The sequence below is a fragment of the Cynocephalus volans genome, chromosome 5, assembly GCF_027409185.1.
Source record: "Cynocephalus volans isolate mCynVol1 chromosome 5, mCynVol1.pri, whole genome shotgun sequence".
Taxonomy (NCBI): Eukaryota; Metazoa; Chordata; class Mammalia; order Dermoptera; family Cynocephalidae; genus Cynocephalus; species Cynocephalus volans.
This window is the reverse complement of record NC_084464.1, coordinates 37,339,987-37,363,784: the sequence shown is the minus strand read 5'-3', so window position 1 is coordinate 37,363,784 and position 23,798 is coordinate 37,339,987. Positions and strand designations below refer to the sequence as shown.

The following is a 23,798-nucleotide window of genomic DNA, read 5'->3' as shown; positions in this document are numbered from 1 at the left end:
TTCAGAGAAATCCAACATAGGAATCTTCCTGCAAAAAGCAGACTATCCTTTAGTCTCCACCCAAGTGTTGATTCTTTAGAGTCACTGACACTGGGCTGAGTCCTCCAGGTCCGGGGGTTAACGGGGGGCAGCAGGGCAGGGGGATGGGGGGGATACAACATTAACAAGTTAATACCCTGGTTTCTGGGTTGGTGACGCAGAGCCAGTACCAATCGTGAAAGCAAAAACTAATTTATCTAACATAGTAAGAGGAAAAATAACACATTTTTTCAGGAGGACTGTAAAAGCATTTCAGTATGGTGGTGGCACTATTTAAAAATTCATTCTAAATATATTGATCTTCATTGATTAAATGCTAATTACCCTAATTGATCATTACATGTTGTATTCATGAATTATCACAATGTACCCCATAAATATGTACTATTATTATGTCAATTAAATAATTTAAAAATAAAAATATATAAGATCAAATAAATTCTACAACTGTGAATGTGTGTGATAATGAGACTAGTACCAGGCTGACATGTCTTTAGTATTTTAAGTGAGCACCATTCATGAACAGGAAAACTGAGGCATAGTGAGATCGGGGAACTAAAGTCCCACAACTAATGGGGTAAGTTTGGGAACCAAAGCCCTTGGTCTCCCAGCCTCAGCCTTCTTAGTCCAGATCACTAGTGCAAACAACTCTGTAGGGGGAATGTTCTTTGTCTAGTTTGTTTTCCAGCCCACAGGGAACATCTATCTGATTGTGTATAATTACCATTATATTGAAGCAGGTTTGGTCAGGCTTCCACTAAAGAATAGTTTAACAAGACTTATGTCTGCTTGAAACCTAAAACTCCAGAATTTATTTTAAAAATATTTATAAAATTCAGACTTTTTACTAATTCAGAGACCTCCTCCTAAGCAGCTTAATTTAATGTTTGATTTTATAGAGGGGTTAAGAAAAATTACTACACTTCTTCAATGCAAGTATTTGTACAGTTAAGGGTGCTGGAGCATCTATATATGTATTTATTGCCATTCCACATACCATTAAAATTATTTCATAAAAGATACTCAAGCAAATGAACAGGTAATTTATTCAACACAGACACTCCATGTATATTCACATCCTGTCTATAGTGGCAATAATTGGTGCAGAGAGGCTCAAATATGAAATCTGTCATTACTGAAGATGATTTGACACACACAGACACACACATACATATGCTAATTTTAAAGTTTCTGAAACACGGATATAAACCCAGAATTAGAGATTGATATGAAAATTTGAGATTTTCTCCATTGTCAGCTCCACTGACATCTGTATTTTCCAGGGAGAACACATTATGATGACCTTAAAATAATATTCAGTAGTCGGCCTTGATTTTTTATATTTTTTAGCAGGAGCCCCAAATGCCAACCACTGTTAAATTTTCCCTGAAGAACTCATACAGGGGAAGTAGAATTTAGATCTGGTGGATAAAGTAGAACAGGGCATTGGCTTACAGACTAGACTGTAAGCCACAGCCAAGTATTTGCTGGCTACAGGTTGGATTATGGAAGAAGCAAGTGATATATAAAAGGAATCTCAGAATCAGATGCCCTGTAAAAATAGGATCCATTACCAACAAAGTCAAAACCAACTATTTTCTTCAAGAAAATAGAATATACTCTACCCAAAACAGCTTATAACTAAATGTGGAGAGGAAATGATATGAAATTAAAAAGATGCAGTTACAAATATTTCTAGTAAAATAAAGCATTTTATCTGTCAAATAAATATTAAAACAGCCACATAATTAAAACATAACAATCATGCTAAACACATGGAGCATGCTTTGAGAACAATAGCCTCTGTTTGTTTCACGAATACACGATTTAGGAAAATAAGAAAGTGGTTTTAGTGTAAACAAAGCTGCTCTTAAATGACTTAAAGGAAAGTGCACACTATGGTTTAACAGAATTGGCACACTAATGCTATTTGTTAAGCAGAACTATTCAGAAAGCAGACTGCTATGCAGTTCTCAAAGGTGAAGACGGTCGAGTGCTAGGAATCGGCACTAACAAAACACAATTAAAATACTATACATAAAATTCTTTAATTGAAACTCCTATAAAAAATACTTTTTGGTGCCTGTCAGTATTTCAAGAATTCAAGGCAGAAAAGCAAATACAAGATGGTCCTATTTAATTCCATCAGAATTTCACACAGCCCACCACAATGAGAATTTTAAGCTGAAGAGGTCATGGAAAAATCTGAGGCAGACACAGGATTTCTTCTCCTTGCCTTTCTATGATTTGGCTTATCTCCATGTTCATCCTGTTTTTACTTTAACTCAAAGTTTTACTAGATGATCGATGTGCTCCTGGGGTATAGTCTCTTGTATGTTGTATAAAGTGCTTTTGTAGCCTCTTCAAGAAGAAACATTGCATCAAGGGTGCTTTGTTAATAACCAAGTGATATAAGTCAACAGATACAGTAGTTCAAATGCAAATTTCCAGAATCTAGAAACAATCTAGGTAACCTCAGCTGTCCTCAACAAAACAGGGAGGATAGAGACAGAGATTCTGACTGAATATATTCTCCAAAATAACTCAACCTCTCTTCAGAAAATAAACGTCTTCGGTGTTCACTTACATAACTTTTCTGTGACTAAAGATAACAGAGATTTTCTTGGCAATATCAGATGAAATTTCTTGTAGAGAAAAGAGTTATTGTAACCATGCATCTATAAACATGTCTACGACACAGGAAATCCTTTAAAAGTGAAGGACCAACTCAGTCAGTTTTCTCTAGGGCAAGTGCTAACTGGCCCAAACAGAATGTTCTATCCTCAGGTGACCTACAGACTTTGCTTTATGCTATGGGGGGGTACCCTTAACCCTGTCATCTAGTGTGTGCCATAACAGGCAACTAAGAGCTCAAGGCTCATCCGATGGCACTGGTTAAGAAGGCAGGCTCCAAACGCTGCTCGTCGTGGGTAGTTGGTAGATGCTTTGTTGTTTTTAAATCTATATCAAGGCAAGTTCTCAAAGACAACAGTTCCCACTTGAGGTATCATAACTCGTTGGGCTGTTAAGCTGTGATGTGGATCACTAGAAGTTTATCAATAATAAATTGTTAAAATTTAAGAAAAGTATATCTTTTTGCAATAAAGATAAATTATCCCTACGATAAGGTCACTTCCATTAACTTGGATTCTGAAATGCTTTCTTAGGACACAGTGAAGGGCATGCAGTTATAGCTAGAATGCTGGGCCAGGCACCTAATCCCTGGGAGCCTAAATACACTCTTCCGTTAACCCCTGATAAAGTTTTACAGGAAGAAAAAAAGCCTCATTCCAAGGACAGAAGTCCTTTAAGGAAACCTCACGTATCAGAATATTTTGTATTTTTTCTTTTATGATACTAAGATTTCTTTTAGAAGATTTTTCAAGTTATATTTATAAAAAGTTATTCAGCAGGGAGATGATGAACACTTTAGTCACAGAAAAGTCATTTCCTCTCCAAGTCAGCAATGTGTGTTCTAAGATTTCCCAGTGGAGGTTAAAGCTGATTTAAAAATCTACTTCCTTTTTTTCTCCTGGGACTGTTCTCAACTGAACAGAACATTGCAGAATTTAATACAGGGCCAAAGGGAAGATAGAAGTCACAGAGTTAACTGCTGGAAAATAGAATAAATTGTTCCTGAAGGCTGAAAACTTAATTGGTACTTTTTCTTTCTTAGTAACAGGTCACAAAATGTCCACTGAAAAATCATGTGCATGATCCAAGGTGCATTTATTCAGTGGTTTTTTATTAAACCTTTCCTAAAAGAGTATAAGGTGTGAAGCCAATATTCTCTGAGGGTGTAAACTCTGTCACTCAAGGAATTTCTGATCCAATCACAGTTGAAACCTAACAGAAGTGTAAAGTCATAAAGAAAGAGAATAAGAGGCATGACCCCAAATGTAAAAAACCTACATAATCACAAAAATTTGAAAGGACAAGTCACTGAAGTAACTTGATCCTCCTCATAAAAATTTCTAATTTTAGATTTTTAAGTCAATATTTTTCTGCCCCAAATGGAAGGACCATCCTGTTGTCATTTAGGCAAAAAGTCCATTGCATGACTAATTTCTGACCCAGTCCCATGATAGAAGTTACAACTGCAGTTCATTTTTGTTAGTGCCAGTTCATAAGCGTCAGGTCAGTGGGGGATGATAATCGAAGGCTCTAACCATTTGTTGGCTGTGACTTCCTGTGCCCAATTGCATTCACTTCCTCTTCTGCAATGGTGGAGTACAGTTTTGAAGATCTTTTCCCTCTACTGGAAGGCTTGCCACTGTCATGATCTGAATGTCTTTTGTAATAATCTCCTCTTTGCACTACTGAGGAAAAGGGATTCATTTTACCCTTCATATTAGCAAATACATTAATGTGTTCACATTAATCTTAAAAATACTAATATTAAAAACTAAATAACAGCTCACCTGCCCCACTTAGGATTCAAGGAACCTATAGTGTTGGTCCTGGGCAGATACACCATTATCTACAGAATTCAACAGCCAACATTATGGAAATGTCGTGCAAAATGAGGTGAGCTCTGAATCTGCCCCCAAAAGGTTCTAACAAAAAGGCCCAGTATTACCATTTTGATTCCACAATGGATTAACAAAAATCACATTCACTATGGAATGATCCAGAAGAAACATAGCAATTTACCTGTTTCAGAAATTACTTGGGCACGCTAGTCCAAAGGGAGGCACAGAACAAGGAAATGAAGTAACCGGCATGAATAATACACAAGAAAACAGGAGTGAGCACAACAGGAACTTTATAAGGAACAGTACAGGGCTCACAGTGGCTACCATTCCTGACCCACCTTAGCAGACGAGCTGAAATAAACTAAAGTCAAAATCTTACCACCTCAGACATGTACAGACTATTCTCAGACCTCACGTATATTTTCAGTCCAACTCCAATACAAAGTGATACCCTCAGGGTGATCTCTGTGATCAGCTCATTCTGGATCCCAGATGGGAAAAGAATAGTCTTCATGGTTCTCCAGACCTTATCATCCAACTGGGAAGATCGGGGCATGAACCACTCCCAGTATCTGCTATTGGGGGAAGTGAGGAAGGAAATCGAATATCCCAAAGATCTGAAAACTTTGAGGAGAAACTCATTTTACTTCTAACTTCCTGGGGAAAGAACACTTGATTTTTTCACAGCAGCTAAGAGCCTGCTGGGGGTCTCCAGTATTTCTCCCACTTTAACTAGAGATGCTCCGTGATACACATTCTTACTCGTGAGGCCAGTGGGTTACTCTAGGCCTTGTCTTGACCACCTACAGTCATCTAGAGAACATCATTTTCCAAAAATGTTACAACAATGATTTTTTATTCAACCTTTTTTTCCCCCCTTGGTAAATAATTCAATATTTCAATTGCTTTTGACAAGATGAACATTTCTACTTACTACTACTACCCCTTCTCTACCTCCCCTTTCCTCTAACAGGATTCTTTCAGGCATTTTCAAAGCTTCCTCAAAAGTAAAACTGTAATGTCAGCCATTGCAGAAAGGAGGGAAAACCAGGGTGGGAATGCAGAAGGGGCTGTGTGTCAAAAACAGGGCTGTCAGGGGACACTTGCTGGCCCAGGTCACTCTGAACCAGCCCCACCAAAGGTTCTTCCTTTTACAGCAAGCTTCCAGAGGCTTTGGCTGTAATACAGAACCCTATATTTATTTACTCCGTGGGAAATGACTTATAGATACAAGCACCATTCATGGCTTTAGTTTCTGTATTTGACAGAAGTGGTTTGCCAGCTTTGGTCAAAACCCCACCTTCTTTTATTTATAGCCAGTAGGTGAGTGGAGCTTCTACCCACCAAATAAATCTGCAGAAATGGAGATGAGAAAGTGGGCAATGTTAGATTTTTATTAGACTCTCAAGCCACAAAGACAGTACCCAGCAACACTTTCTATTAACTTCAACCCAAGACTGTTATTATCAACAAAAGAAAATAGGCCAATATAGGAAGATGTCAAAGCCAGAGAGATCAAAGAATTCCAAAGCATCAACTAAATCTAAAATAAAACACAGCAACTCCAAACTACAAAAAGAGCAATCTGGACACAGACGATAAGTTGTGTGGCTCTATACTTTCTTTATAGGTGGGGCTTAGAGACAGCATTTACATTATACTTTAGGTAGGACAGAACCCAAAAGTCAATTGTGCACTTAAAAGAAAGGGGGGTGGCAGTGAAAGAAATGGCCTAAGTGCTAAGTCACCCCAACCATGCCTCAGCTCCGATAACAGCTGATAACAACTCAATCTGATTAAGGGAGAAAGCATTCAAGTCACATGATTCTCTTGTTGTGCTCCTGCCCCAGCAAATGAGAAAGAGCAAACCCATGCGACAACGCCCCAAGTGTCTAAGCAAGTGACGCACTTCTGAGATGAGGAGCCTCATTCCTCGGGGACCTCGTGACTGAGAGAGGACAATGAGCTACTAGGTCTCTCGGGCATGGGTGGGCTCCTCCTGAACCACAGCAACGGTGACTTATCACAACTAGGGGAAGCTTTTCTTGGGAATAATGGAGCCTAGAGACCTACAGGTAGTACCACATGAGTCACAAAATCATGTATAAGGAGCTGCTAACACACTGGGAGCCAATTCAGGGACATCTAGTGATTACTCTTGCAAAGAAGTTAGACCTCTGGGCTGGTGTCTCTGCTATGCTTTTCATTCTTCATCAATATCCAAAGTCATCAATAATATTGAATCGAGTTTCTGAACTGAGAAACTACTCTGGTTCTAAAAATTTAATCCAAGGGATGCTGACTTAAAGTCTAAGCTACTAGTTAAGTCCAGGATTAACTCCTTTCTTTTGAAATGACCCTCCTTAAGGAGAACTAACCCAGAGGAAAAAAATTTCTTACCTTCCTGGGAAAATGTCCTGGGACTGGGCTGTGGGCTACTCTGGCCATCTCTCTCCTTATCCGAAGGAACTTTTTTCAGGGCAGGTGGAAGAAGAGCAACTTTAGGAGAACTAGGGCCAGATGGAGAGTCTGGGATGTCCTCTATGGAGACAAAAACACATGAATCAAACTGTTCCACAAACTGGATTCCAAGAACCTAAGTCAGGTAAATCTTTAAATACAATGACAAATTAAAAAAAAGCATCACAGAAGTTTTGGGTCCGAAATTAGTCTCATGTTTCTGCTCAGTGAAGTAACATCCACAAACAATAGACAGAAAAATAATGAATACTTAAAAAGCGTTAAAATCTGCATAGAGGTGAATCTATCTTGCAGATACAGAATTTCAATGAGCTGGTATTTGAAAATTAGATTGTAAGTGAAGCACTCCTTCTGCCTCAAACATACAAGCTGTTTTGATTTTCTTAAAATATGTTATGTTTATAACCCACTGCATTTACCTGTTGTCAAATCCAGTAAAGGAGTCACTCTGAATATACATACCTATATGTGTGCATGTATATATGTAGGTGATGTACGCACATACATATACTGAGATCATTAAGAATAATTTGGAACCAGAAAGGACTTTCATAATCACTGAACAAATGGAGAGATTAAATGACCCACTAAGGTAAAATGATGGCAAAACAGGTAGGACTGTTTTACAGTCCTGAAAGCAAGGACAGTCTCAGAGTCCCCAACTCTCATACAGGGTGGGCCTTGGTGTTGGACAAAGGAATCCTTGACCCTCATCCCTTTTGCAGCTTTGCACGAGTTTCTCATGATTCCCTCCCACAGAAACCCCTGTACCCTGTTCTTCTCCTGTGGATCCAGTGGGCCCTGGGAAGCCACCTGGTCATGATGTGACCAGTTAAACCCTTACCAGGCCGTGAGGCAGTTCTTGGTTTCTGCGGGATGGTGGGCCGTGCTGCCAGGCTGGGCTTGGGGGACTGCAGGAGGGGCTTTGGGCTGGTAGGCGTGCCAGACGAGCTCCGAGATCTGGAGCCCACATCCACCTTAGGTTCTGCTTTGGCATTTTTTTCTGGTGTTCCCAAACTGAAGCGGTTCTCTGGAAGACCTGGGTGCAGTTTAGGCACTAAAATGAAAACAGGTACAAAAATCACACTCTAAAAATCAGAGGTCAAAGAAGATAATAATTGGAAGCTTGAAGTCTGGGACTAACTGCCATAATCATTTATTGTCTTCTCTCACCATAGATATTTTAGAACAGAAACATCCTGTTTCAGCAAGTTTTTAGAATCAAGCTATGCTGGTGGAGGATTAAATTCTTTATAGAAAAGCAATAAATTTTGTAGTGTTTTTCTGATCACGCCCAACTATTCCAGAGATGACAAGCTTTACATTTAATAGTGTATAACTTCATAATCATGTACGAAGTAAAGAGTGATTCTTAAAGCATCTGAAGCCTACAGATCTTTCTCAGATCTGGCACGAGGTGAAGGTGTAACCAACTGTAAGCGCCTCAGTTCTGGACGATAATCAGCTGGGGGCTCTGGCTGCAGGTTCTGAGTGAGGAAGAGTACGCTGAAGACCACAGTCTCATGTTCATTGAGAACGGCTCCAGAAATGTCATCCCATCCCCAACCTCCATCTGTACTACTGCCTTAATTTAGTCAGACAAGTGGCAAAAATAAGCCAGTTAAATGTGATTTATAACCCAACTCTTACTGCATAAACATATTTAAACGAGGCAAAAGAACTTCTGACACACAATTTCTAACTTCCTAACACACAATTCACAAGTTAATCTCCAGTTTCCATCTAAGGTCTTTTAATCTTTTATTACACCTAAAAAGTCAGCGGGACAAAGGATATCAGATTTCATGCATATTCAAACTTCAAGTGAAGAACATCCCCTCACATCAAACAAAATAGCCACCCACATTCCACAAACCATGTATGGCTTACTTTTAAAAACATTACAGCATCAGCCATAACCCCATGTCACTCCATCCCCCTTTGCCAAAATGTTCACAATTTAGGAGTTCTCAATGAAAAAATAATCAGAATTTCCTCTCTGGGAAATCAGAAAAGGTGCCTTGTCCAGGCATAAGGCTTTAGTGTTGGGAGCTGTGCCCCAGGTGGGCAGGTGAAGGGACATGGTCTTTCAGGTGACAGGTGAGAGCACACAACACAGAGGCCCATTCTTGCCTCCTTTTTATTTTTCTTCTGTCGATCACATGACTCCTGAAACAGAAGGTAAGTCTTCTTCCTAAGGGGTGACGGCAATGGCCTGGCTTACCTGCCCCACCTCCATCCAACCGTTCTGTGCTGCTCGAAGCTGGGCTGGAAGAATCCTGGGAGATGGAGTCATTCCCAAATTTCTAAAAAATTCAAGCACCCCCCCCCCCCCGAAAAGTGCACATGTATTTAATATGTAAGGAAAAAAACAAAGCAATAATAAATGATAACAAATAAGGGCTCCTTAACGCTGCCATGGTCATAGTGACTAAACTGACCTATCTGACTCCCTGGGGCCCTCCTGCTCAGACAAAGCCATGAGAGACACATTGTGTCTGTGCTTAGTGCCAGGGCTTTGGGGTCCAAGTGTTTGGGGTCCACTTGCTCAGAAGGCTCCACACAGATGAGAGGTGGGGGACGATTCCTCTTTTCCTTGTTGAACACCTACTCAGGCCCTGCAGCCGATGCCCCATGTGCTGGGGACACTTACACTCTAGAAATTTACCGCAGCCTCTCCAGGTTTAGTTTCCAAAAATCTAGTTTAAAAGCAGTGGAAAACTTTCCAACTTCAACGTACAGTATAGTAAATGGGGGCCTGAAAAATGCAAGGTCTTCTCTGTCACTGAGACAAAACCACAGGGCACAGATCTATTGTTCAGGAGGTAAATACAGATGAACAGGGCCTGAATTAATTCTTTAAAAATTCTGCAGGTAGGAGGAGTTTGTGATGGCAAAAACAGGAAAGGTCATTGAAGCCACTGTCTCAGGGTAGAAGCTGATTTCTAAAGCCAGGAATCAGCCTCTCCTCTTACAGTGCAGAAAGCCCACATCAGAGTGAGGCATTTTGATACAAAAAGAGATGAATGGAAAAATCCAGTGTTTGCTTAATAATACCTAAGCATCCTGTTGACAATGATGATTAACATCTACCTCTTGTCTAAAAAAAATAAAAAATGAGGTGGGCAGGAGGCATGATGATTCCTAAAGCAGTCTGACCTGTAGTCTGTTCATTCCTGCTCATCTCATGTGTCTGAGAAACCTAAAAAGCAAGTATCTGCTGCCAATTTCTGACATGAACTGTTGTTGATGATGTAGGAGGGATTATTTGAAACACAGGTGAGACCTGACTCTCTCACTGCAGTTGTCACTTGCCCCAGTCACACTCTCCCCAGGAGTGCCGCCTCTGTCAGAGGAAGCAGCGAGGTGGCAGAAGGCTGAGAAATTTCTCAGCAGGACTACAGAAGTTCCATGTTCACTAGTGGAGGGTGCTGAGCAGGTCTCTGAGAAGAAATGTGCACCTGAGCACCACAGCTAAAACGGGCACTTTATTTGGCATCACAATGGCAAAGTGATCCCATGGAAAGGAAGCCTCATGCCAGGCCTCTACCTAGGACAAGTGTCAGCAGGGCAGGGCTTGCACCAGCCACAAAGTCCCAGCCAGGACATCTCCCTCTTTGCCTCCTCCGAGTGCAGGGCCGGCACCTGAGACTGAGGACCTCCTTAAATTTTGTATCCTGGGCACCGCAGTTGCCTGAATCTCAAAAACAATCCTGGAAATTGCTTTTTCTTTTACCTCCCAGGTTTTCTGAAGCAGTTATAAATCCCCAAAATAACTGTGCGGAATAGGGATAAAAGAATGCCAAATTGTCTTTGAGCGCAGGCAGCTGACTTGGTAGCCCTAAAACAAAAGCCATAACTCTAAACATTCATTACCTGTTACTCTCCTTTTCAAATAAACGATAAATGACATATCCGCATGTTCACAGTTCTTTTTCTTTAAAAATATGTATTAAGCATCAATAATGTAAAGAGAATGACTCAGAGGAAGGCGAAGACATATATTTTATCAGCAGCATACTGACCACTGATGCTTACTTATGTTACTACTTTTATAAAGAATACAGTCATGGCGTTTTAGGGGAAAATATTCTAAAGCTAATTTTTGAAAAACTTTCTTTTATTATTTTATTATTCTGATACACATGGCATGACTGTTCTGAATTTTAAATACTAAAGATTTTTAATGATCATTGTTGTTTTAAAATGACACTAGATGGCGCTAAGAGATTAGTATAAGCCTTGAATAAATACAACTAAGAAACCACAAGGATTTTGTCACTGTGAGTCAATTTATATAATCAAATCCAAAGTAAACGGCAAAAAAAAAACCCTCTATCACTTCTCATCTTTCCACCAAAAAGCAGCTGTTCATCACTAGAAACAGTGACAAAATAAACAGCACATTAGTGAAAACAGCACATTATTTGTTGTAATGAAATTCCTAAAATGGATTAAAATTTAAAAATTTACTTGGGCATCTGACTCACCAATAACTCACCATCAATTTTTCCAAATTCTAACCAGTGAAGGCCATATCATGTGTCCCTTGTTGAATTAGCAGAATGTAGTTATATTGTCCCTCTCCCAACTCTTCTCTAAGGGTTCATAAGTGAGTTAGGAGTTATCTTTTAAGTAGGGAATTGCTAGATAAATGTTGGTGTTGGTGGAAGAATTAGGGTAAACAGTTGTAAAATCGTGGGATGCAGGACTTAATAAAAAAACAACCATTTGTTTAGTAGTAATATAAAAGAGGTCTATATTCCTGGTATGGAGCTTACCATTTAATTTCTGAAATTCAAGGGTTCCCTGGGGCAAACTCTTTTATTCTAATACTTCAAATAAAGTAGATGTGCAATTTGCCTTTCTTTTGAGAACCCAGTTTTTGTAAAAGTAAAAGAACTCCAGGTAATATGCAGAAACCAAAACCTGAGTTAAACATGGGTATATTTATCTTAGTGATCATAATAATGATACAATCCTTCAAGTGGCTGTAGGAGAAAACAGGTAAAAGGAAAGAAAAAAAAGACACCTATAATTTAAAAGGAGGTTCAAAGAATAATACTTCAAGTCAAATTTGGGGGAGACTCAGTAATTTTTAAACTATGAAGTTTTTCTTTGTAGCAACAGACAATACAGATACTTCCCGACTTACAATGGGGTTGTGTCCTGATAAACCCATCATAAATCGAAAATATCAAAAGTACGCTTACACAGTTTGAGTTTATATGGATGTTACGATAATGCCAGTTGAGGAGTGTACTGAACGTGTATAGGTTTCGTACTATCGTAGGTCAAAAAGTCGAACCATCATTAAGTTGGGGCCATCTGTATATATCAAATTCAATTAATTCTAACAGAATACTTTATTTTTTATTTTTTTATTTTAAATCTGGAAGATAGCAAGGAATTTTTAGGTTTGGAAAGGGATAAAAAGTGGAAAACAGATTCTATCTTTATGTAATTATAATCTGTTTTCAGTATTATTATTTGCCTTTCAGTTCTATCTCCAATTACCTTCAGTTCTCCATTTGGATTCAGCTGACTCAATTTTTTCCCCAAATGTGGGTGTTTCGCAGAAACAGCTGTCACATGCTTCCCCACACAGGAAGCACCTGGACAGGTGGGAAAAGATCCACATCTTCAAAGCCAGTGGCCTACCTTCAAATGCTGCGGCACCCCACGAGTGTGACCCTGGGGCCAGACAAAAATGTGGCCATGTCTTCCTGGTCTGTGCTCCGGGTTCTTTAGCAATAAGTCTTTTATTTTTGGATTTGTGTTTAACCAGCAGGCTGTTTCTCTGTACCTCTCTTGCCCACAAAAACCAAGTGTGGACAGAAACATAAACAAGGACAAGCGAGTCACAGAGGACGTGCCCTTACCTTCTGCACGGAAGCAGCTCTCTTCTCCTGCTTGGCTTTCATCTCTGCCAGCAGCCCGCTGCCCATCATCTGCACCCCGTACCTCCGCCCTCCCTGCGGGCTGCTCTTGCTGTCGCTCCGGTCCACCCTCCCCGTTTCTTCCCCTTGACTCTCTTCAAGGGAGTCGGGTGTTTTTATCTCCTCTGTGCGTTCAGAATTGCCATTGTGCTCGGCTGCCTTCGTGTCCTTCCTGGGAGTGTCCAAGGCTGGACTTCTGGCCGCCCCTTTTGGCGAGGAGGGTTCTTCTGTCATCCAAACCGTTGGTGGCCGCTCAGATTTGGACCGGGATTTGATTAAATTGAGAAAGCCACCACTTTTCCGAGAATCTCGCTTTTTCTTTTCATCTCCTCCTTCACTGAGCTCATGGGACTCTGAGCCTCTTGTGGATGATTTCCTGAATTCCAAACCAAGACACAGATCCTGTTGGTTTTATTATAAATAAGTTCCAGCAGGGTGCAGCCAAAATATAAACACAGAGACTGCTGCACATACAAACACCATTCTCAAGCATTTTAAAAAGTTGATTTGAGTCATTGTGCTTAGGAAATAGAAAGGACTGTGACTATCATCATATTCACACGTGGGGAAAATGAGGCACACACAAATTACGAATGAGAATGCAACTGTGAACAGAGGCGAGTTTTTTATGTTTAAATGCTCTAGTCAAGGGCATCTCTATGCATGTGAGCCAACAAATCTGGCTTTACTTGAGACACATGTGGGTGACTGCCTTATAGAAACTGTGGGACGCTGGAAAGGGCCAGATTTCCCCATAACCACTTAACAATGCTTCTGTAATTATTAGATACCATCTGAAATCTCACCCTTAGTGCTCAGTCCAAACAAAGATCTGGATCCTTGCTTAAATGTAATATCACTGAACGAGGCCACAAGATGTAAAGACAGGGAGTGAGTTTTGGTAGAGTTTTCAGAAGAGAATATTCTGAAACTTGGGAAATGGATGAAGAGAAAGAGTACATGAGATGAGCTAAGAAGGAGTGAGCACAAACTGCTGTTTTTCATTTAATGCTGGCAGATCGAATACCCGTTTAGTTCTCCTGAATCCCCATTAAAATCACAGCAAGGGATTTAAAAAAGTAAATAAAGGGGCATAAGCCCCACAGGGGAGAAAAGGCAAAACAAAATTTGGAAGCCAGAGTAGTTATGAATGAAAACTGATTTAATAGACGTGAGAGAGCTGAAACCTACGCCCACAGCGGGGGAGGCCCAGAAGTAATGGAACGTGTGCAGGCTCCACAAGAGCAACAGGCACTTCCAGAAGTGGAAGTGAAGGGGGCGCTTGAGAGAGGAAGGCTCTTTGTGAAGCCCATTCATAAAACCACTAGATCCTCTCTCCAAATCAGAGCCAATCACACTCCTCCCATCCCACGTTACTCTCTGAAGATGGTGAACCAAAGAAACTTAGTGCAGCTGAGGCAAGTGTACTACAGTGAGGACGGGGAGGCTCCAGAAAGCCTGCACAATGAACAGTGATACCTTCCAGCCCCTTTCCTGCAATCTGGATCCCAGAATGGGGCAGGCAAATTTATACCCTACAGGCAGGTTACTGAAGTTTCCAAAGCCCAAGAGAAAAGACCTAAAGATTCTGACAGTCAGGGAGACCCAAAGAAGATCACACAACACTGACGCACACCAGTTGACAAGCCGCACTCACAAACTTCTAAGAAGCTCACGTGTGCCCCCTTCCACACCAACATGAAAGAGAAAAAAAAAATGTTGCATCCACAAAATGAAAATAGGAGCAAAATGTGATAGCAGAAGTAGAAAACTTAAGGTTGCGAGATACAACTGAAAAAATCTCCCAGGATGTGGGGGAGAGAGGAAACAAAGAATGAGAAAATAGGAGAGAAAAGCTAAGAATTACTGGATTAATAGCGTAAACACAAGTTGAAAAACGGAAGTTTAAGAAAAAGAGTACATTACAAAGGAAGAAATTATGAAAGAAATACTTCAAGAAAAATTCCAGAGCCAAAGGACATAATTTTCCAGATTGAAATGGTTCATAAGTATCCAGCAAATTGGTTAAAAAAAAAAAAAAAAGATCTCACCCCAGAGCATATCATCATAAAACTTCAGTACACTGGGAACACAGAGAATACTCCAAATGCTTCCAGAGAAGAAGGAAAAGAAAAACAAGTCAGAAACAAAGGGTCAGGATTCAAGATAACATCGGACTTTTACAGCAACACTAGAAGCTAGAAAATAAAGGTGTGAAGTTTTCACAATTCTATGGCAAAATAGATTCCAACCCAGAATTCTGCATCTAGTTACACTCTTAATCAAAATGAAGATATGCAAGTTACAGATACTCACCTCTCATGTTCCCTTTCTCAGGAAGCAACCAGAGGAGGTGCTCCAGCCAAACAAGAGCCTAAACTAACAAAGAAGACAGCTCGGGCCAAAGGAAATAGGAAAATGACACAGGAATGAGGTGAAGGGAATCCTTTGGCAGAGGAAGGAAGATCCCAGAGGACAGCAGTGGGACAGGCCTACAGGTCACACCAGAACCAGTCAGGTGTGGGTGAGAGATCTGTCCAGGAAGATAAAACTGAGAGCATCTGAACAAATTGTGAGAAGATTTATGCCTTTACTGGAGATTTAGGGGATAAGTTCATGATAGGAATGCAAAAAACTAAGCAAATGAAAGACGGGACAATTATTAACTCCAGAAAAAATAAAAAGTTGTATAGGAAATGAAATGTAATCATAGTATACTATATAACTCAGCTGTGAATATTTATATGGTTAGAATGAAGTAAACACTAAATACTGATCTCACCAACAATTATAATAAAATTAAATAAAGAAGATGGGGAGAGGAAAAGTGTGTATAAGAGTGCTTGATGGGGACAGAGTATGTAAGAGCTATTCTACCACCCTCTATGGTAAAAAGTCAACAGTTATAGTTACTATCTAAAACTGAAAGCAGAAAATTAAAAACATGAAAAAAAAAAAAAAAAAGGAAGACTATCAAGGAAACTGGAAGCAAAATAAACTAAAGGAATAGAAACTAATTGCCTCTAAGGAAGAAATTGGGGAAAGAAACAAGAGGCTTGTTTTTTTAAAAAGCCCTGTAGAACACTTGACATTTTAAACTATGGGCATGTATAACTCTGATATTTCAAAGTTATTTTCACACTACTTCCCGATTTTACCTATGCCTAGCCCTTTACATGTCAAACTGACAATAGTCTATTTTTTAACAAAATGAAATGAAAAAAATCACAGCTCTTTTTGATGAAAACTGATATATTTAGTTCTACATGTGCACTGAAACATCAACAGAATCTTCCTACAGTGATATCTTTGTAGAAAATAGATTTTATGCCTTATAAAATTTACCCAACTTCCATTCATAGCCTGTTAAAGAAGAAGGTAGCATTAATGGGAGAGGAAATCACACTGAGGCAGCTATAACAATACATATAGTCCAGATCAAGGGCTCATGAATCTCTCCATTAACTTAATGTCTAAAGTTTAAGAAGACAAGAGCCTACAAAGGTATCTGTAGTTTATGTGAAGATAGGTTGAGATTATCTTGATTCATTCAACTAGCAGTGACTGAGGGCAGACTACACATTATGGGCTGTGTTAGACACTGAAGTTATAACAAAAAATAAGACCCAGGTATGCTTCTTGAGGAACAGCATTCTATTTGGGAAAAAAGACTTGCAAGCAAATCATCAAGAGGGACTTTCACATTTTGCTCTGTTTATGTTGGTATTGCTTGAATCTCTTACATTGAAAATACATTCATCTATTCTTTGTGATGTAAAAAAAACTAAAAACCAAACAAACCCTCAAAGGATTCTATGTGCTCTAACAGATGTATGCAAAGGATGGAAGAAAAAAAAAGCAGTAGAGAGACAGCAGTCAATTTGGGGGGACAGGGAGAAGCAGTCATGGGAGAGCTTCAAAGAATAAATGGCATTTAGGTTGGTTCGTAAAAGACAGGAGAATAGAAGTTTTCCTAGTATGCTAAGCTTCAAGGCCAATGTCACAGAAGACAAATAATTGGGTCCTAAAACCTGTAAGATTCAGTTAAGTTACACCATTATTGATATAACACTGTAACTTACTACCACCTCACCATCCTGCTGAGGCAAGATGAGGCACATTAATCTATAGAATGCACTAGTTCCTTCCCTGCCTGTGCCCAGCCTGCCTGCCCTCAGCTTAGAAGCATGGTTTAAAATCGTTCCTGAATACGATATCTAAGGTAAAAAATAATTCATAGACACAAATCCATATTAAGAATATATTTGAGGATGCATCTGCATTTAGTTGGAGATTAAATAACTTCTTACAAATCATGCTTAAAGATTGGAATGTTCAAGTTAAACAACTCTTAAAAATACCCAATGAACTGTCTTCTGAGGAAACTTCATCTTAGTAATAAGGAAATGTAGAGAAAACCCTATAGAAACTAACTCTGAAGCCTCTTCACTAATTCTGTCATTTTGATACTATCTGTTAAATCATGCCATTTAGCAATTACTTAGGTCCCCCTAAATAAGCCAAATTACGCACAAGGAGAATTTCAAAGTAATTAATTCAGGGACACCAATGCTCATTGCCTGTAATGGAACCGTCCAGGTGAATGTGATAAAGCCCTAAAAAAATAGCTGGGTGGGGTGGTACATTTTGTGGTCTAGTTTAGAATAGTACAATAGTTCTCAAATTGAGTATGACTCAACATAACCTGTAGGGCTTATTAAAACACAGAATGCTGGACCCCACCTCCAGAGTTTTTAATGCAGTAGGTCTGGGGTAGGGGCTTGAGAATTTACATTTCTAACAAGTTCCCAGGTGACACTGATGTTGCTCGTCCAGGGACCATATTTTGCAAACAATCAGAACAGTAAATTCCGGGGCCGGCCCTGTGGCTCACTCAGGAGAGTGCAGCGCTGGTAGCACTGAGGCTGCGGGTTCGGATCCTACATAGGGATGGCTGGTGCGCTCACTGGCTGAACGTGGTGCGTGACCGTACAAAGGGTTGTGATCCCCTTACCGATCAAAAAAAAAAAAAAAAAAAAGAATAGTAAATCCCGTACATACAATGAGTTTTAGTATACTAAGTTTAATTATAACTGTAACTTAAATGTAAATTAAATAGCATTGTTAGTGAAATGACTTCGAACTCACTTGGAATCCATTTTGGTCACCTTCTTGGTGAAAAATTCATCTACACCTTCATCCACTCTCCCCATAAGACCATTCTGTTCACCATCTTGGGAGACTATGTTGGCAGCACAGACCTGCAAACCATACAAATGGAATGTGTTAATTCACATTCAACTTCATTCAGCAAAAATTTACTAGATTCAAGGCACTGTGATAAGGGCCAGGGAGAGACAGGGCCACTAGAATAGGGACCTTCTGATCTACTGGATCAGAAGCCAAGTGTACAACCTAACACAATGCCTGGTGGAGGATTCATGCTGACTGGTGAATCAGAGGCAGCTGGGACCTAACAGTCTGTGAAGAGTTGAGTGTTTTTAAAGGCAGAGAAAGGCACTGCAGGCATGTGGAAAGGAAGAGGGAGTGTGTGGAAAAATTACACACACCCTGAATTCTGAGAGTGCTGATGACTCCAGTGGCTAGGGACCTGATGTGTGTGGGTGGGATTAACTCCAAGATGGAGGCTGGCAGCATTAATAGTGGCCTCCTCAAGGGCGACTCCAAATCCTGTCCCCTGCTTCCTTTTTTTCTTGCTGGAAAAACTCAGATTGCAGGTTGTGCATACTGTTTCGTATAAGCCAAACACCTTAACTCCATCCTCTTGCCTTTGACTGATAGGTGTGGGTATGGGATACAATCCCAGTCAATGAAATAAGGTGTTTTTTCTGCATGGTCATGTGAGGGAGGATGTGATGTTTGAGGTGCAGCAGCTATCTGGAGTTCAGGAGGTGGGAGGCCTGAGGACAAAAGGCCACGTGCTGACAATGACAAAGCAGAAAGGTGGAAAGCACCTGGGTGCTTGAGCTGTGCTGCTGAATAAAACAACCCTGGATCCTGAGACCTCAGAATTTTTTGATAGGCGACAAAATAAATATTTCTCACTGTTTAAGGCACTTTTATTTGAGTATCTCATAACTTCCAGTTGAATACTTCCCAACTAATAATATAATGAATCATCATGGACAGCCTTGAACTTTATGCTAAGGAGTATGGAATTTATTCTGCAGGTGACAGGGAGCCAACATAGAAGCAGCATGGCCCAACCTGTATTCTGGTTGGGTAATTCAAGGGCAGCACAAAGGTCAGATCGGAAAGGCCAGGGAATTTTAAGCAGGGAAATCTATTCAGGAGCTCAACAGCAAAGACTTCTGATCAAAATCTAATCTGGAGGTGATACTGAACTAATGCAGGGCTGGAGAAGTAAGAATGGAAAGAAAGAAGTTGCCCCAGATAAGGTCGAAGTTTCTAAGCTGGGTGAATGGGATCATGGTTATAAGGGACACAGTACAAAGATCATATTTGGGGAAGATAACAAAGTCTCATCCTCTCAAGTGTTTGAGATGTTGTGGGAAATCCAGAGGCAGGTGTCTAGCAGGCCTTCAAAAACTCATTTCTCACAAGAGAAGCTAGTGAGAAGCTATAATGAAATTATTCACCACATTGGCATTTCTGCTTTTGTTTTGTTTTTTGGCATCTGGCTAGTACAGGGATTTGAACCCTTGACCTGCACTCTAACCAACTGAGCTAACCAGTCAGCCTAGCATTTCTCTTCGAATGGACAACATGCTTGATTTGTGTCTGCAATGCTGTATTACATTTATATTTCACAGGGATAGGTGATGGGCCATCAAGAAAGAGCATGCATTTTGCCCACGCTATTGGGCACAAGGACAAATTCTCATGTGGGTAGGATACCTGGTCTGGATGACTTGCCAAAATGTGGTGGGAAAGTTATTTTCTGTAATCTTGATTTTCAAGTCTCAAGTTCCCTAGGGGAAAACTTGGCTCATGTCTACATGTACATTGTTTCAAGAAAAGACCAATCATTTGCTTTAAACAATCATCCACTTCATTCACTGGGAAACCTCCATTATAAAAACGAACTATGTGTTTGAGTTTACTTTTGTGAAATGCTGAAAAGTGAGCAGACAACAGATAATAAAGAACCCTATGAAATGTGAATAATGAAAGCAATTACTCCTCTCCCCTGAATGGTGCTTTCTATTGGAGCAAGGTTTTCCTATGTAGTGCAATAGAGCAGAGAATCAGCCAAGTTCTATAATTCAGTTATGAAGAGGAAAAAATGGTCACTGAGTAACTTTTATTTTGATTACAAAAGAAAAGCAGAAGAGAACTTGTTCGTGTTATCATTTCTCCTTTCGAAAAGAATGGAGAATAGAATCTCTAGCAGTAATACCCTTAAGTTGGTATACTGCTGGATAATTTACATGTGTTTTACATGTGATTATTTCACCCTCACATCCACCCTTTGAACTGAAAGGGAAAGATAGCTTTATCTGAGTTTTTTGTTAATCACAGATCAAACAGTGGCTCAGAGGGTGTGGGGCACCCACACAGGTCACCTGACTGATGAAGAAGGATGTGACCTCAGGACACAGGGTCCTAACATGGGGCTTCCTTCCAGATTCCCATAAAATGACTCCCCTTTCCATTTTGAGAAAAAAAATTTTTTTTTTTTTTTTACTTATATAATTTCTCCCCTCAGCCCTCTTCTTTTTTTCTGAATTCACAGCTGGCACAAAAGGTTCTCTGGGGACATGCAGAACATCAATAGAGGCACAGGGCCGAACAAAGCAGTCTGCTTTCCTGTAGGCCAGGACAGTTTTTAGGGCTGGGCTGGAGATTATAGTTTCCCCAGTTCCACCCTGTCATTTTAGAGATAAAGAGACTGACAGTAGACAGGTTAAGAGAAGTCCATCGTCACTGGGAGATCTTCAGTGAGACACAATTTAAAATGCATTTGTTAAAATAGGAAGCGGCAGGTGGTATCAACCTGTAAGAAGAGCAGTAGAAAAACTGCAGACTGAAATGAAATGTAGTTTGTAAAAGAGTTTAAGGCCAGACACACATGCTGTTTTAGCTCATTTTCTAGCAAAAGGAAAGGCCATACAGATATCAGAAATGCTCATTTGATTTTGGTCTTTTCTGTCAAGAAGAATAAATTTCAGACGAAAAGGGTAGCATCGCTGTTGGAAAGGGAGAGCAGAAATCTCAGCCCTGAGCTGGCTGGAGCCGACTGCATTGTGCTCAGAGAAAGGTTTTTGGAAATAAAATCGAGAATCGCTGTTGTTGATACTTGAGATATAAAGGAGGTAGATTTTGCACCTCTGGTGTATAAGTAGATGCTAAAAGGATAATTCGTGAATTCATAGAAAATAAGCCAGTAATTGTGAGGACTGAAGTCAATTCGGACCACCCTCTGTGTTCCCTCTGCCAGGATTATTAAAGTGAACACACCAGGGAAACTCAGTAGGCGGTGCACCTGGATTTTGACAAGGCAGCTGCCAAATCTCTTACATGTCTTTATAAGTCAGACAGAGAGGGATGGGCGGGAAGTAAGAACAATTTGGTACATTAGTAACTCTTTGAACAAATATACCCACAGTGCTAATTAGTGAGTTGAATAATCATGGAATCTTATATGCATATATTAGACAGTAAGAAACATGGAAAATTAATGAGCTAAGCAATCAAGTCAAGAGAAAAGGAACCCAAGGGAAGTAAAATGTAGGAAATGTAATAATAGACAAAAATTAATAAACTTGAGAGGCTTGATAAAACTCAGTTTATTCTTTGAAAAAAACTAATAAAGGAGACAACCACAAGACTAAGAGAAAAGGCATTAACAATATATTAAAACAAAAAATAAATGGGACAGAGCTATAGAAACAGGATTAAAAACTCTTAATTCTATAAACAACTAAATGAACAAGAATTAGGTAACTTGAATAGATCTGTAACAAAAGAAATCAAATCCCTAGTAAAATATCTACATATAAGCATCACATGCAAACAGCACACAGACAGACTTTTGGGCCAGATGGTTTCCCAGGAGAGGAACAGACTATCTCTATTATATGCAAACTGTTCCAGAGAATAGGAAAGGAGAAAGAACGTCCCAACTGATTTTAGGAAGACAGTATAACTTTGAAACACAAACTAGATGGATGGTCTAGATAAGAATAAGAAAGAAAATTATAGGTCTCTCTCATTTATGCACATAGATGCAAAATTTCTAATAAAATATTAGCAAATCAAGCCTAGCAGCATAATAAATCAAAAATATCACCATCAAGAGTGATATAACATTAGAAAAATCTGTTAACGTAATTCACCACCACAACAGATTAAAAGAGAAAAATAAGTTACTAATCTTGACAAAAAACTGGGGTAAAAAATCATATTTAATGACCATTCATTGAAAAAAATTAGCAAAACAGGAAAGAAAAAAATTTTAACAATAAATAACAGTAAAAACTGTCATGTATCTGTTCTCTCTTGTTTACTCAGTAACAAAACCCTGACTTATGTGGAATATCAATGTGAGAACTGAAATACATCTTCCCAGATTCTCTTGCAGCTGGGGGTGGAAATATGGTTCATTTCTGGCCAGTGAGATGTAACTAGAAGTACAGTAGGAATTCTGGGTAAGTTCAGATTTCCTGATGCACGTCTTTGCTTTCCTCTGTTTGAAATATGCTTATAAAAACAAAAGACTATAGGCCTTGCCTGAGAGTAAGACACATACCTGTTACCTGGATGATATAGCCATTAAAAAAGTGTATGCAATCTGTGGTTCGATAAATAGATGCACAGTGTTTAAATGGAAGGAGGTGATATGGTCAGTCCTCCTAAAGTACTCTATTTTGTCCTGGGTGCCATAATGCAATTTATTCAGAACAGAGTAACAAGAATTGTACGGGAGTTCCAGACAATATCATATGAAAAACATCGAAAGAGCTGAGGAAATTTAGATTTGACTGACAAATATTGGTAAGTTGGCTAAGTAGAAGAGAGTTAAATAACATGTGCTACTCCAGAAGACAAAAACAAGACAGCTAAGTTAAAACTATAAGGCAAAATTTTAGCAACCTAAAATATAATTTGCTAATAATTAGAACTTTTAGAAAATGGTACCTTCAGAGAAAAAGGTCTTTGTAGAAGGAACAGTCAACTGATGTTTGTGTGGGGATTTTTAGGCACTTAATGAGGGCTCGAATAAGATGATTTCGAAATCTCTTCCAGCCTTGTGATATTGTGATCCAATGCAAACAGGAGAAAATTTATTACCTGAGATTCAGTTGATTTTTATTAGAGTAGGTTGGTTTGTTTCATCACTGGGCCAAGCAGTGTGAAGCTATGCCAAAAATAATAGGGCAAACCGCTCAACACTGACATATCATGCAAAATGAAGTCATTGTACGGTACCAGTATAATCTTTCAGAGGATGCTCATAGGCAAATTATTTATCTGCCCTGGGCTTCAGATTCCCTTGACTAGTGAGCAGACAATCTTTGAACTTCCTTCCACTGGGAGATGACTGCAGTTAGCAACAGAGTCAGTACTATATCTCAGTCCAGTGTTCTTCTCATTTCTCTACATAGATTTTTCAGTGATTTTCACCTGTAGTTATAATGGGTGACAGTACAAAGAAGCAGTAGCTAAGTGGCAGCGGATGGGTACTAAGCTCAAGTCAGCATTCCTCTGTCCCTGTTAGGTGTCATGGTTAGAATGTGTTTCTCAGGGTCACCTGCAGTGAGGCAAGCACATGACCACGTTCTGGATCGTGATATGCAGACAATTGTGAAGTTCGTCGCTTTTAGACCTGACCCATAAAACCTCCCGGGTGTGAACCTTTGTGTTTTATGTCATCCTCCAG

General features: G+C 39.6%; 1 protein-coding gene across 1 annotated transcript in view; it reads right to left on the bottom strand.

Annotated features, from left to right (window-relative positions):
- CARMIL1 (capping protein regulator and myosin 1 linker 1) overlaps positions 1-23,798 on the bottom strand; it is a 171,405-nt gene that overhangs the window by 3,022 nt on the left and 144,585 nt on the right. The window contains exons 32-36 of the mRNA XM_063098227.1: positions 18,083-18,195; positions 12,878-13,310; positions 9,220-9,301; positions 7,840-8,052; positions 6,915-7,055 (exon numbers count right to left, since the gene is read on the bottom strand). Coding sequence (XP_062954297.1) covers positions 6,915-7,055; positions 7,840-8,052; positions 9,220-9,301; positions 12,878-13,310; positions 18,083-18,195 — 982 coding nt within the window. The remainder of the gene's footprint in view (positions 1-6,914; positions 7,056-7,839; positions 8,053-9,219; positions 9,302-12,877; positions 13,311-18,082; positions 18,196-23,798) is intronic.